The 14,972-nt window shown below is 41.7% G+C and overlaps 1 protein-coding gene across 6 annotated transcripts in view; it reads right to left on the bottom strand.

The window, feature by feature from the left end:
* The window catches only part of itga7 (integrin, alpha 7), a 41,807-nt gene that overhangs the window by 21,383 nt on the left and 5,452 nt on the right, over positions 1-14,972 (bottom strand). For 3 of the 6 annotated variants that reach the window (XR_003272377.2, XM_026166726.2, XM_026166727.2), the window contains exons 2-5: positions 2,081-2,208; positions 1,559-1,638; positions 1,067-1,322; positions 196-327 (exon numbers count right to left, since the gene is read on the bottom strand). Coding sequence is in view for 4 of the 6 variants with exons in the window: in XM_026166726.2 (XP_026022511.1) it covers positions 196-327; positions 1,067-1,322; positions 1,559-1,638; positions 2,081-2,208 (596 nt within the window). In the remaining 2 variants the exon portion in view is untranslated. The remainder of the gene's footprint in view (positions 1-195; positions 328-1,066; positions 1,323-1,558; positions 1,639-2,080; positions 2,209-14,972) is intronic. The other 3 variants (XR_003272378.2, XM_026166730.2, XM_026166729.2) reach the window with 1 other exon arrangement.

Genomic DNA, 14,972 nt, shown 5'->3' with positions numbered 1-14,972 from the left:
GTCATGTCCAGGAATAGTAGGAACACTACAAGATTTTCTTCAACCAATCAGAGGCAGTTTTGTTGCTACTGTAGCTAATTCCTGTGGTTAAGTCAGCTGTGTTGGGGTACAGTCTAAGTCCTGGTGTCATCCTCCCCCGGCCCTCTCTATCTCTCCTGTGCGCAGGCAGCAGTGAGCAGGGAGGGCAAATCCTACCCAGGTAACTGTGGTAGGGCACAGGGATGAGCTGGGCATTAAGTTGTTTTTCATCTGCCACCTCGTAAGGTCCGTCGTCATAGATACCGAGGTCAAGCAGAGTCTGGTTTAGGAGCTGAACACGCATCTCGCCTGGAAAGGAAATAGGTGAGGGCACAGCACGGTGACAAACACAGATTTGCACATTATCTTAAACAACAGGGACAAGGTCATAGATACGCATGCTCACGTGTTGCTTCCCAAATCCAGCATGTGACAGAATTTAGACATTTTAGAACAGGCGTTGTGTAAATTCAGCTTTTGTTCCATAAAGCAGCCTTTTATTAAAATATGAATCATCCAGAAACTGATGTTTGCATCCAATATATCTTAGACCATTTATATTAAATGGATTAAGCTGTGCTGCATATTTTCAGTGTTCAATCAATAGACTGGCCTATAAATTAATTGGATTGTCCTGTTAGTAGTACTTATTTAATTAGACAGTTTCATTGCATTGCTTTTCTTCTCTAGCATACATTAGCTGCAACAGGAGTTTCTTCTCATATTTCTTTTACATTCGTGGTAAATCGTCTTTGCACTGTAATAGAACAACACTCAGAAAGGCATAAGAGAAGGAATCAGTAGATACTAAAGACAAAAAAAACCCCTGCCAGTTCCTTCTGCTTAGCATTCATCTTTATGAATGAAACGGGGCATGTCAAGAAGGGATCCATCTGAAAGATGATTTCCAGCCCTTCGTCACCCCTTGCATGCATTTTTGTGAGCAGTACATTCAATCCCAAATCACACTACACAGGTTTTCCTCTGGTCTTCCGATTAGTAAAACATGAAACTCTAAATAAAGGCTTCTATCAGTCGGTCACATTACCTTTCCAGTTGTATGTTCCTGGAGCACCGAACAGAATGAAGTTTTTGTCTGGGGTGAAACTGACAGACAGGCCCTGCTGACAGAAACCGAACTGCTCGTGTCCCTGTGGCCGACCCTCACAAAACTTCCATTCTCCTCCATCCAGGTCATCTCGATTAGTCAGGTCCTCACTCAGGACATAGCAACGGCCAATGGGATCCCGAGTCTCTGACGACTGGTTTACACGTTGCCTCAGTTCGTATAGATGAGCGCAGGTCTGGTGAAGGGGGAAAAACGCATTAGGGTTTCCTGGATATCAGTTAGCCTTTGATTTTTTTTTAAAGAATATGATACTATGCAACAGTGTAATGACCAAATTAGTCTTAAAGTCTTCATCATTATAAACAACAACTTGGCAGATGAACCAAAGCTGGAAATGCACAATGTCTGCTCTTATATCTCTTGATCATCAGCACAACGTGAATTTACCCAATTTGGGCATTTGGTACTCACCACAACCTTCCCTCCAATGCCCTGACTCTTGACTGTAACTCCCAGCCACTGGTTGTGCTTGCTCTCTCTGTCCCACCTCACTGAAAGAGAACACAGAGTGAACTGTCAGTCATGACGGCTTCCATATTGTATTGTTTTCTGGTTACAAGCAAACAGAACTTTGTTATTTATTCACTTCACCTATTAGAAGTGTTATTTCACTTCTCACTTCACAAAAATGAAGCAGGTATCTTTATAAATATGATACAGTAACAGTATATATTTCCATGATGTCATTAATATTCTGCCTGGGATAATGTAGTTTATAATAAAGATAATTCTCTTTGACCGACGGAGGTCCAGGTGTTATTTAGATTTCTTAAAGCCCAAGTTGATGTGTTTAAAGTTTTGTCTTTGGTTGAAGTGTTTAATTTCACAGTACAGAGAACAAAGTGAAACACCAAGAATAAAAGTCACGTCATAGTTTGGTTGATGAATTGACAAATTAACCGACAAGTTGTTTCAGCTGCACTTGAAACCCACCGTCTCCATCGATGTCAACCCTCTCACAGTCGTACTCCTCTGGTGTGATCGGACACCTGAACAGGGCTCCTGGTCGACTGCCCGTCAACTTACCCTGCCCTGCCGCCCTTGGAGCTCCCACCAGTATCCTAAATAAAGGAAAATGAAAGGAAAGTTAATTGTAAAACCTGGTGTCAAACGTTGATAGTGCATAATACAAATTAAGGTTTCCTCAAAGCTGTTCTTCACCTTAAGTTGCCATTACTGTAAAGTACAATTACGTGCAGTTCAAGAGACACCCTGAACACGAGGCTACATTCAGTAGAGTATGTTATGTTGCCTGAAATATATTTATGACAGCTCTGGGAAATCTATATCTAGTGTACCTTGTTTGCACTCATATCCAACAGCTATTATCAGTTGTCCCTAAATAACAAGGCCCAGAAAAGTTTTATTCTCAGTGAGGTGGTTGCTGATATTTTAGGGCCAGTGTCACGGCCCTCTGCCTTATTAGGAGTGGCTGATTCAGGCCAGGATGCTATTTAAAAACCGAATGTTCACATTCCACCCAACACTGTCAGTCATGGCATATGCATGGAAGCGAGACATGGGGAAACACAGAAGACAAAGCAAAAAATAAAGAGCAGAACAGGAAGCCTGAAAAACAGATACCGAGGTCTACCCTGCACTGCCACCGAACTGTGCCTACAGGTCTAATTATGACAGTGATGTTAGCTATGTCAGTGCTACGCTCAGCTGTGCAAATACACCCTGTGCAAAATGCTCCAGCCAACAGCTCTCCTCCTATCTACTCCCTAACTATCTACTGTTATGTGCACACTTAAATTAGAGCTATCACTGTGTGAGGGAAGACTTTAAATAGAGTTTAACAAGCTAGAAGCTTAGCATGGATCAGCCAAGAGTAACTCTAACCTGGTGTCTCAGTGTTTACAACGAGGCAGCTATAACAACAATGCTAGGTGCAGAGCAACTCCTCTTTACTGGATAGTTCAGATCAAAATATGCTCGATAGCGTACACTGCATACATTTTACTGCACTGCATCCACTCTGCTCCTGGTAAAGTAATTGGATCAAAGGTGCATCATTTCCAACCTTATCCAGCTTTATCTGTAGCACGCGTAAAGCTGGATGTGGCGTCAGGCACACAAGCAAGACATTATTACATTACTGGAATAACACAAAGCCTATCTAGTCATCAAGATCTTTATCTAGTCTTTTTGATATCACAACAGTGTATTTAAATGCATCTCTCTAAGTTTTATGAAGATTTAAGCCTTAATTATACTTTTTGCGTCAGTGAGTCTGATGAGGATCAAGTTACATGAATTTCGTCATCAGTCAGAGAGTATGGAGGTCTATGCAGATGTCCATGTGCTTGCCAGTGTTTTATGACAATGTGGACCAGCTAATCCAAGACTTTATATTAGAATGCACCACCTGCGCATCCTCTCCAGGTGGACTTCAAAGAAATATAACAGGAATGACCACTTGGCTTTTCCTTGATTGTCTTCTGTGGACACAAACCGTCTGTCCATAGAAGACAATCAAGAAGAAGCTACAAGCAGCATGGCCTTCTGACAGTTAATCCAGATTTAAATTCTGCTCTGCTGAATTATTATTTGTGATCCCAGAGGAGCTGAGGATGCATTCACGTCACTAAATTGCTAACAGCAAAAAAGCTAAGGGTTATTTTGTAACTGTAACATGTAAACATGTACGCTATCAACAGAATTTAGATAATGTACCTTGCAAACATTAATACCTGCAGGTATTTATACAGTGCATGACTAATTAACTAATAATAGCACATTGACATACTAACTGCGGGCTAATAACCTGCGCATCCTCTCCAGGTGGACTTCAAAGAAATATAAGTGTATCACAGACTACATAACTTTCTGCACCGACTCCATTGTTCCAGCTCAGACTGTTCATTGTTACCCAAATAACAAGCCGTGGGTGACTAAGGACATCAAAGCCCTCCTCAACAACAAGAAGAGGGCTTTCAGAGGGGGCAACAAAGAGGAGGTGAGGAAGGTCCAGGTGTTACTAAAGGACAAGATCAGAGAGGCTAAGGACAATTACAGGAGGAAGCTGGAGTGGAAACTCCAGCAGAACAGCATGAGAGAGGTGTGGAGGGGCATGAAGACCATCACTGGATTCAGGCCAACCAACAGCAGGGGAGCTGAGGGAGGTGAGAATAGAGCCGACGAGTTGAATCTGTTTTTCAATAGATTCGACACCACAGTGTCTGCTCCCACCCCCACAACCTCACCTGCAGTCAGCCTGGAATCCAGAGCCACACCACTGTGCCAGCCTCTCTCTTCACATGTTGCCTCCTGTGAGATTCCTGACACCCCTCCCCCACCCATCACCTTCACTCAATACCAGGTTGAGATGCAAATGAGGAGACTTCACTCAGGCAAGTCTGCTGGACCAGACGGAGTGAGTCCCCTTGTCCTCAAGGCCTGTGCCCCCTAGCTGTGTGGAGTCTTTCATAAACTGTTTATGCTGAGTCTGAGTCTGCAGAGGGTCCCGGTGATGTGGAAGACATCATGCCTCGTCCCTGTACCAAAGACGCCTCGTCCCAGTGGCCCCCAGGATTACAGGCCCGTGGCACTGACCTCCCACATCATGAAGACCCTGGAAAGGCTCATCCTGGACCAGCTGCGACCCATAGTAAGACCACATCTGGATCCCCTTCAGTTCGCTTATCAGCCTCGTCTCGGAACAGAGGACGCCATCATCTACCTGCTCAATCGTGTCTACACCCATCTGGACCAGCCGGCGAGCACTGTGAGGGTCATGTTTTTTGACTTTTCCAGTGCTTTCAACACCATCAGGCCGACCCTCCTGGGTGATAAGTTAGCAGCGATGCAGGTGGATGCTTCTCTGGTGTCCTGGATTGTTGATTACCTGACAGGAAGACCACAATATGTACGTCTCTCACAGTGTGTGTCTGACAAGGTGATTAGCAACACAGGGGCACCACAGGGGACTGTCCTCTCCCCCTTCCTCTTCACCCTCTACACCACAGACTTCAGCCACTGCACAGAGACCTGCCATCTTCAGAAGTTTTCTGATGACTCTGCGGTGGTTGGATGCATCAGCAGGGATGATGAGACAGAGTACCGGGCTGTGGTCGACTCCTTTGTCACGTGGTGTGAGCAGAATCATCTGCAGCTCAACGTGGCAAAGACCAAGGAACTGATCGTGGACTTCAGGAAGACCAGGAAACACTTGACCCCTGTTTCAATCCAGGGGGTCAGTGTTGACATTGTGGAGGACTATAAATACCTTGGAGTACACATTGACAATAAACTGGACTGGGCTAAAAACACCACAGCACTTTACAGGAAGGGCCAGAGTCGTCTCTATTTTTTGAGGCGACTGAGGTCCTTCAACATCTGCCAGAAAATGCTGAGGATTTTCTATGAGTCTGTGGTGGCCAGTGCGATCCTCTATGCTGTTGCATGCTGGGGGAGCAGGCTGAGGGTCGCAGATGCCAACAGACTTAATAAACTGATCCGTAAGGCCAGCAATGTTGTGGGGATGGAGCTGGACTCCCTCAAGGTGGTGTCGGAGAGGCGGATGCTGTCCAAGATAAAGACAATGTTGGATAACACCTCCCACCCACTCCATGACATGTTGGTCAGTCACAGGAGCTCGTTCAGTGAGAGACTGAGATTACCGAAAAGCACCACTGAACGACACAGGAAATCATTCCTGCCTGTGGCCATCTCCCTGTACAACGCATCCACTTAACACACTGTTTGCTGCTACAACTACACATGTTTCTTTTCCAAATATTTATTTATAAGTGACTTATGTATGTATGTATGTATATATATGTATATATTGTACTATTCTTAGTTAGCGTATTGTCTGTCTTGTCTTAATGTTGGTTTAAAATGGAGCACTGTAACAAAAAATAATTTCCCCCAGGGATCAATAAAGTATTCTGATTCTGATTCTGATTCTGATAACAAGTTGTTGCATGTGCCAGTTGTGACTTTGGCTCCATACTCAGACAGGGTGTTCCTGTCACAAAAAAGCTGTACTAGCAGGCACACACTAGCAATTAAAGTAAATCAACTGCTGGACAACATAAAATGCTATATTATTTAAATATCATTTCACCTAAAAGGAAATGAGATATGATCAAATTACAAACGAGTCTTCTGCAGAGCTTTCATGGTCTGCATTCTCCACAACAGACAAAACTTTTATTTTTTTATTGAAGAAAAGAGCAAGTTCGCATAGGTAATGTGCAAACAGCATCCAGGGCAGAAACAACTATACACTGTTAACAGGACACTGGGTTTTTTGTTTGTTTGTTTATTTGTTGGTTGGTTGTTTTTTTTGGCAAGCATCCATAAAGAGAGCACGCTAACATGAAGCTAGTGAGGAAGATCCCAGAGTGATGTTGAAGCTGAGTGTATGCTGACCCGAGTCCAGCAGCCAGACCCTGATCTTCATCGGGTAACAAAGGCAGTGAGTCAGGTTCAAACATAGCCTCTGTTTTTGCAGTAAAATTAATGGCAAATGCTGTGAAACGCACTTTGGGATGGTTTCCAGCTTTGCTGTTGGCTTTGAGTTCATACTCAAACACTAAAAAGCAGCTGTTGCATAGGTACTCATTAGGACAGGAATTTGTGCAAGTGTGTGAAACTGCAGCCTTAACTTTATCTTTTAAAAGATAAAAGTAATTATATGAATAGGCCGTGTTAGGTAATGCAAAAGTAATATAATATGTAGTGTTAGAAATTAAGTAACATTATTCATTAAGTAACACAATGCAATAATAGTAGTATTCTGGCTGAGCAAAGCACACATAAGATCCAAAATGTTCAAAATGTTGATCTTAAAATATAAAACGCTGTAAAATTAAATTAAAGTAGCAAAAGCAATAATTAACCAGACACACTCTACTCAAACTGATATATTTAATAATGCATTAGCCTGTGTGGTTGTCATTGTGGCAGTTAGGTAACCTACTTTACTAATCCTACTCTGAACTGTCACCTTCTTGTGTTGGAGTAAAGTGGTTTCCCCTTTAAATGTGATGTATAAGAACTAAGTAGACTCAAATGGCAATACTTATGTACAAGTATCTCACAATTTGTATTTTACTACAGTCTACTCACATAAACTACCGCTGACACATCCCAGACTGCCAGACAGCTTAACTTTCTATTTTCTGCTCCTGTCGTCTCTTTCCTGACAAGTACTTCTGGTGAGGTGCAGCTGTGCATGCCTCAGGAGTGATTCCCCTCACCTTAACAACCAGAAACTAAAACAGCCACAGAGCGCAAACATGTGAAATGATGTTTCACATCACCAGTGATGCACATGCAAGAAAAACTAAATCTTCAAGTGATGTTACGCCGATGCAAATACACGTATAACAAAGAGGAATAACATATCACTAAGAAAAAAACCCCGAAACTGATAAGATCCGATCCCTCTCACGGCGCTACATTCCAGGAGGCTCTGGTTTATGTTTAAGAGTTAAGGTGATACCTCACTTCCCCCCACATGCTCAGATACATGGGCAGGTGTGAGGATGTGAAGCTAGAAGCTCTGATTATCTCTTATAGCATTATTATTTGTAAAAATAAATAAATAATAATAACAAGACTTTTTTCCTTCAACTGGAAAGCTGTGCAAGCCAGAAGGAATTATTTCTGCAGAAATGATCTCATAACCTCTTATGTCTCATAAATATAAGATGAAACAAGTCAGAAAAAGTTTATATGCCCTAAAAGGTTTATTTATTTAAGTCAAATGGCTGAAGCCTCAAGTTAGAAAACTGTCTACATTAACATATTTGCAGAGATTCAACATTGTTTTCATTACTTACATGAAATTTGTTTGGAATTACACCTTTGCAAAATTAAGCAAAAAGTGTTGTGACCTTTTCCTGTAAGTGAATTCTGAAGACACATGTACCAAATTTGACACGAATAAATCTTGTTGGCTGACTTGAGCTTTCATTTATTTGCCCTTTACTCTGCTTCTAACTCATATCATTGTTTAGGATTGACTCAGACTGATCGTGCGCTTCACTGCCAAGCTCATTCTCTCAGTAAACCCACATTTGGTATGGTGTGTGCATGTGTGCCTTTGTGTGTGGAGGTGTGTTGTTGCTGACCCTGGGGGAGATATCAGGGTGTTGATGTGATGGTCTAGTAGAAAACCCACATGAACTCAGGCCCTGCAGATTCAGCACCAGCATGCATGTGTATGTATTACATTGCCATGTTGAACACATAGATTAGATAAGGCACCTGGGTTCTGTCTACAGCAGGAGACAGAGAAGACAGAAGCCCCTACCTGTTTATAGCCTCATATAAAGCTTTACTTGAGGATAGCTTTTCTACATGCCAGTGATCTTCATACTGGTGGGGGACAAACCACTGCAGGTGGAGAAGGAGGGGGAAAGCACGAAGCAAAAGTAAGTTGAATGAGTTGAATTTTCTTGGTAAAACTAAACAGATAAGAATTTTCTGATACCATTCTGCTGACTGTTACTTAACACAAACTCAGGTTGGCTCCTGTTTTATTATTATTGGTTGATTAAAAAAGTGTGGGATGTGATTTTTCTTTGGCTTTTGAAGTGTGGCGTGTCAGAAAGGTTTGGAGAACCGCTAAACTTTAACAACACATATGCAGTGTTAACTTACAGATGTTAAGTAGAAGACTGTTAGGTTGTTTGTTAGCTGTGTGCATCCAAATGCATCCATTATTTGCTGACATACTTCAATTGGAACAAAGCTGTGCTTCTACTAGTAGTCAGTCAGACCGGCATGGTTACACCAGCAGGTATGGCACAAGTACAAAAGCTGCATTATTGTGAGGTCTTTATCTTACAATATAAAGCGCCTTGAGGCGACTGTTGTTGTGATTTGGTGCTATAAGATAGGAACATCTCCCATCACACATATAAAATCCTGAACTGATGTTTGAGAAGGGCATGAAAACAAACCGTCAGTCATTTTTTAATCAAGTAATTACAGTGCTCGAAGAGAATTACAGATTGCCCATTACAGAAAGCAGGAGGAGGGGCGACTTCACAAGGCTGTATGTAAATTAGTGCGTTCTTTGCACTTGAGAATTTAGAGTATGTACAGAAAAAAATGAAAAAATGTTGTCAACAAAACAAAATACCAATGCACAGTTATTACTGCTCCTTTCCAAAACCTCTTAAATATCCACACCTCTGCTCTGATTTGTGATTTACAGCCACTCCAAGGCCATCATCCCCTTTTTCACTCGCTGATCATCACAAAAACAACACAGACACTCATTATGCTGCGCTCATATGTTCGCTGAGGGGAGCATGTGCAGTGACCCCAACACTCTCTCCACTATCCCATCCACCCATCCCCCATCCAGGTTGGGTGTCCACACACACGGTCTCTTCCTCCCTCACTCCTCCCCCACTTTCAGGAGTCACATCTCTCTGTTTAGCCTCCCATACAGCAGCCAGTGAGACCAGCAGGGAACCAGGACAACAATGTGATCAAGTTGAAAGAAATCCATCACATATGTTGCAATTTGGACCAATAATCCTGCAGTAAATAACAAAGAAAGAGCACAAAAATGGTATTATATATACAGCAGGGTTGGCCTATCCCACAGACTTGGTCTCCACGCGCTTGCAGCTTATTAAATTGTTTATACCAATTTTGGTAGTGTCCATCTTCCTGTTGAAGGATCACGTGTTCCTCTGTGGCTTGGCGAAAAAATTCCCCGAACCCTTACAATGAAATTCATATTCTCATAAATTAACTAGTACTCGTGCTAAAAACAAGGGTGCCTTTTCTTTGTTGTGAAAGAAATACTTGGGGTGGAAAGTGTTGACATGCCAGTCTGTAAACAAACCAATACAGCAGTGAAGAAGAAGATGCAAACATCTGCAGGGAGCTGAATTCAAAGCCCTGCATTGTTTGTTTAGAAAGAGAAAGCACTGGCACTTTTCACGCTTGTCCATTTAATCATTTTAAAGAGCAACAGCAGATACTTTTATCTGAAGCCCAACCCTTTTCTCTGAATGTTTCAGCCATGGGCTTTAATAGCATAATCACATTTGTGAAATGACTCAAATATGCTGCAAATATTTGCAGTGTTTTGTTTCACTGCATTATTGCTAGTGCTTCTGAGTCTGTGTGCTCACACCCTCAAACATCGTTCCACAACAGAGCAGCGTGAGATTGCTGCTCTATAGACAGAAGCTATAAAAGATCAGCATGGGGCCCAGAGGCTTTTTAGACCTTCTGTTGTTATCTTGGAGTAAGACTGTGACCTCTGACCTGGAAATACACAGACTCACGCATCACACTTGTATACACATTCACAAAATATATGCTATCGTGTGTATAAATGGCTGAAAAATGCATTAATACTCATGCAGATAGTACGCAGACTGTGAATTACAGGCCTACACACAGGCTGTCGAACAGTGTCGACCAAGGTGACGACTCTCGTGAACCTTGAGCCAAATGGCACTTTTTGTGTAAACACCTGACTCCAGTTTCTTGCTGACGAGAAAACAACAGCTGAGAGCGAGGTGACCGAGTTGTGAATCACCCTGTTTTAACATTTCCAGTATGGGCAGGCGAGCAGAGAGTTGGGCACTACTCGATAATTTGCAAAAAGAGAGAGACAGAAACAGCTGCCAGTTCCTGCAAATCTCCTCTGGGATATTGTGGTTCACTGCCCACGGATGTGACTCAACGTCCTGCCTGTATGTGAACATCACAATCATGGTGCATTAATGTACAAAAAATAAGATTTGTTTTTTTTAGCTGACTCTCACGACAGCAAGAAGAGGCAGAAATGGTTCTTGAAGTACTTGGTAACCCCATCCTCACTGCACATGCATTTTTAACAACCCCCAAACTCACCACCTGCCCCCCTGATCAATGAATGAAGAGCCATTTCGGGGCATAGATGGGTAAATAATGGCCCTCGGGTACTATACCATCCCTTGTCTGTTCCTTTTATATTCTCATTTTGTCCCCCATCCCTGCCATTAGCTGGTCATACATGTATTGATCCGTCTCTGTACTTATCTATTAGGGTTCTCAAATTCCACTGCTAATTTTTAGTGTGTCTTATTTATTTCCCATTGTCATTGTTTTTCTTTAATTCATTAATGAACTGCAGTTTCTTGGTAGTTTGGTGCATAAGCTGTCTGGGCTCTCTGGAAACTCGAATCTACAGAATATAGTGAACCAAAAGCAGTTAAAAAGTCAATTCAATGTTAATATCCCAAAAATGCTTGTGATCACATTTGGAAGCCCATTAGTCACATGTGTTTATTCATATATGTAACAGCTTAATTTTAGTGATGCATAAACTTAGCCAACACACTACATTTCAACTTTCAAAGCATGGTGCCTTTTTATTCTGCATTTCATTGTAAGTCAGATTCGTCAGTTCAGCTCATATCTGTTGAAATTACTGACGCAAGTCTCAATACGACACTGCAACAATTATCTATTAAAGAACAAATAAAACATTCACTTTATATGATCACTGCCATCAAAATTGAAAAATTTAATTGAAAATCTAGTTTAATAATTCCAAACAAAAAGCATCAACATCTCTCATAATTTCCTGCTCTGGTCTGGTTTGCATGGCACGGTGTGTTTCTGGACACAGATCAGAGGCCCATCAGTTCTAAGTCGAGCTACTATCTAGGTGATTTATTAAACTGCTTCTTTATCAGTCACACACACACACACACACACACACACACACACACACACACACACACACACACACACATTTAATCAAAGAGAAGGCATGCAATGATTTATTCATCCCTGCAGGTCCCGTTACCATCAGACCCTCGACACCTCCCCCACATTCAGATCGTGCCGTTTTCATAAGTGAGTGCTGGGGTCAGCTCAACGTATTGCTAAGATTTTTATCGGAAATCAAGGAAAGCAAAAGGTCAGAGTCAAAAATTACAGATCATTATTTATGCAGTTAATGCTACAAAATGTTTAAAATTAAAAGCATATATGTGTAACCTCAAGATTTTATCTGTTCACTGTGAAATTCAGATGCAGAAACAGTTTCTGCAGCACTGCCTCCATCAGATCCAAGTTATATGTTTCAGCCTGACGCTGCAGATTGTGCATCAGCTTTCAGTGTGCACGCAGTCTGCAAAGTAATATTCCTGAAAGCTCTGGACCAGGCAATGCTGCTTCCCACCGAGCTTTTGTCCAAGCCCAGGCAGTCCAGCAGAGGAACAGAAGAATGCTAAATAGACAGAGAGTGATTGGGAGGTAGAAAAAAGGGCATTAATCGAGTGTATGTGCACGAGAGACTGTAAAGCTCGTGCTGCATAGCCTTTGCTTTTTCTGATCCCTCATATAAATAAGCACTGCAACAGTTCTTACATTTATGAGGCTTTCACATGAATGGCCTCTTGGAGATTTAGTGAGAAAGTTACTGTGGGATCAACTTAAAGGGGGGAAGAGAGAGCGGGAAAAGAAATCATGAATTGAATTAGGGAGGGGAAAGGGGGGACGCTTCATTCTAAACTCTTAAGCCAGGGTGAAAAAGCAGCTTTTATCTGCCTGTTGTAATGTAAATGAGCACCCATAAATTCTTCTTTGTATAATAAATGTGTGAAGAAGTTCTGCTGTGTCCTGTTTAAAAACACTTATAGATATATATGTGTGAAACACCACAGGGAGGGATGGAGAATACTGTGAATGAGTCATAATTCATAAACTAAAATCAGGAATATTGTCCAAAATGTGGAAGACTGATCTTGGCTGTCGAGGTGAAGGTGAGGGACCGCCAAACAATTTTCAGCTAGTAGGAGAAGGACACGTCATCAACACAGGGCGGCGAACAGATATTGATCATGTGTTGCTGTTTGAATTGTTGTCTTCACTATAGAAGTTCATCATTTCTGATAAGTGCATAACTTGCAGTGTTCACTAAGGTTTTCACAAGTTTCTAGTGTGCACAGTTTAACACATGGAGTACTAACAGAAGTAACAGAAATGAGGTGACAAACAGGTTCGAGGTAACAATCTGTCAGTGAACAGCTCATTGCACTTATGAAATGGAAACTCAGTCTTTCTACACAGTGTTTATGACTTTATACGGTGGTAGGTAGCTTTTTCCAGAAAACATCACTGTGACAGTGACATTGTCTCCTTGGCCATAACTTACTGTGGTTTTTACAGCAAAGAGCGCACTGTGGCAGTGAGGCAGATGGCAAGATGGTTACATTGTTCTTGGTCAGATCCTCTCTCAAGCGACATCCAAACATGAAGCGATTCAGTCGTTGCCCATTACTAAAACAGTTGGTCATGACCTTCTTGGCTCTTGTTGCCATGGTAATGCTCAAATGTATTTATTACCCTGTTGTATATCAGTTAATGGTATCTTTAGCTTTTGGTGGTAGCTGCTTTAATTGGTTGCCTCAGTGTTGATAACCAACAACTGTCACTAGCATGCATTTCACCCATTATCACTTAAAGTCAGTGGCTTTATACAGTTGCTGGTCATCATGTAATTTTGAATCACTTCTTGTGTAGATGCCCCTTAACAAATATAATTACTAATTATATAAAGCACATTCCTGTGTTGAGTCATTCATTAAAGACATTGAGCAGATGTTGGAACAAGTTCCACTTTCCACTTAAAATTTTCACTATGACTTCAATGGATGCGTCACGATTCGGCAGTGTGGCAGGCAGTCACAATACTGTGACTATCTATTAGGTCAGACACAGACTACCTGTTTCCCCCAGTTTTTAGTGTTTGTTGGTCTAATCTGTTGCTCGGTGCATTTTCTGTATAGATCTGAAATCAGAATGAGAATTATAATCCCTATGTAGGTTTTATGATGTTTTTAGAAATTATGATGTTTTCTCTTCTCCAAAGCAGAACAACAAAGTACATGGGGATGTTTCCCAAAATGTCAAACCCTTCTTGTTTTGCAAACTCTGTATGCCTTTGGAATTCAGCATGTGATCACCCCTATGTCCCAGTCTTCCTTAGGGTGTTAATCATGCCTTCGGTTCAAGAGGAGGATTTGTTCGGCCTCAAAAAGCATTGCTTTGGATTCATATTCAGCCAATGAAACCAAACTCCAGACACATGTCTGTGACTATGTCAGCTACCTGTGCCCCCCCAGGCACTGAGACAGACTGCGCCTACTCTCAGAAGCAGTACCACATGTAAACATGACCCCTACTGCAACCTGAGACTTTATTACTTTTCCTATGAATGCTTTGCAACGCAGTCAATTGTAAATCAACTGTAGGATAAATCACAGTCTAACAGTATTGTCAATGATGTGTGGCTTTGCAGCACGCACTGTATATGGATTTATTATATAGATTTGGACTTTGATATAGAATTTGATAATGCACAAGTGATGTTACAGATATTTCAGTGAAAAAAGCAAGCTAGGATTAGCAAAGACGGACTGCTGTGCCTGGACATGTGTTAAGCACTCTGAAACTCAGAAATCTGTACATTATTAATGAATTATGACAATATTAGAGCATATTGTCTTATAGGAATAACTTTTTCTTAATTATTTTGGGCAGACTTACCACAGCGTAAAGATGTTTATTATTTAAATTTAGGTAAACAGGCAGTGGGGGGCTCAAGCCCAGGGAGATTCCCGTCTTCACCAGGCAGTACACTAATAGCAGAAGCACTTCTCTTAGCATTAAAAATAGCAGATGTACACATAACTCAGACTCAAATACCCATCACGTCTCATCCTCTGTTTGGCGTTAGCAGCAAAAGATGAAATTCTCTCGTTTAAGCTTTGGCCTGTGCTCAGGAAGAAAAACAAAGGTTTACAAAAGGCTCTAAACTGTGGCCTAGTTTTACTTCAGCCGT

The sequence above is a fragment of the Astatotilapia calliptera genome, chromosome 5 (assembly GCF_964374335.1).
Source record: "Astatotilapia calliptera chromosome 5, fAstCal68.1, whole genome shotgun sequence".
NCBI lineage: Eukaryota > Metazoa > Chordata > Actinopteri > Cichliformes > Cichlidae > Astatotilapia > Astatotilapia calliptera.
The sequence above is the reverse complement of the archived record's forward strand: the minus strand, read 5'-3'. Positions and strand labels throughout refer to the sequence as shown.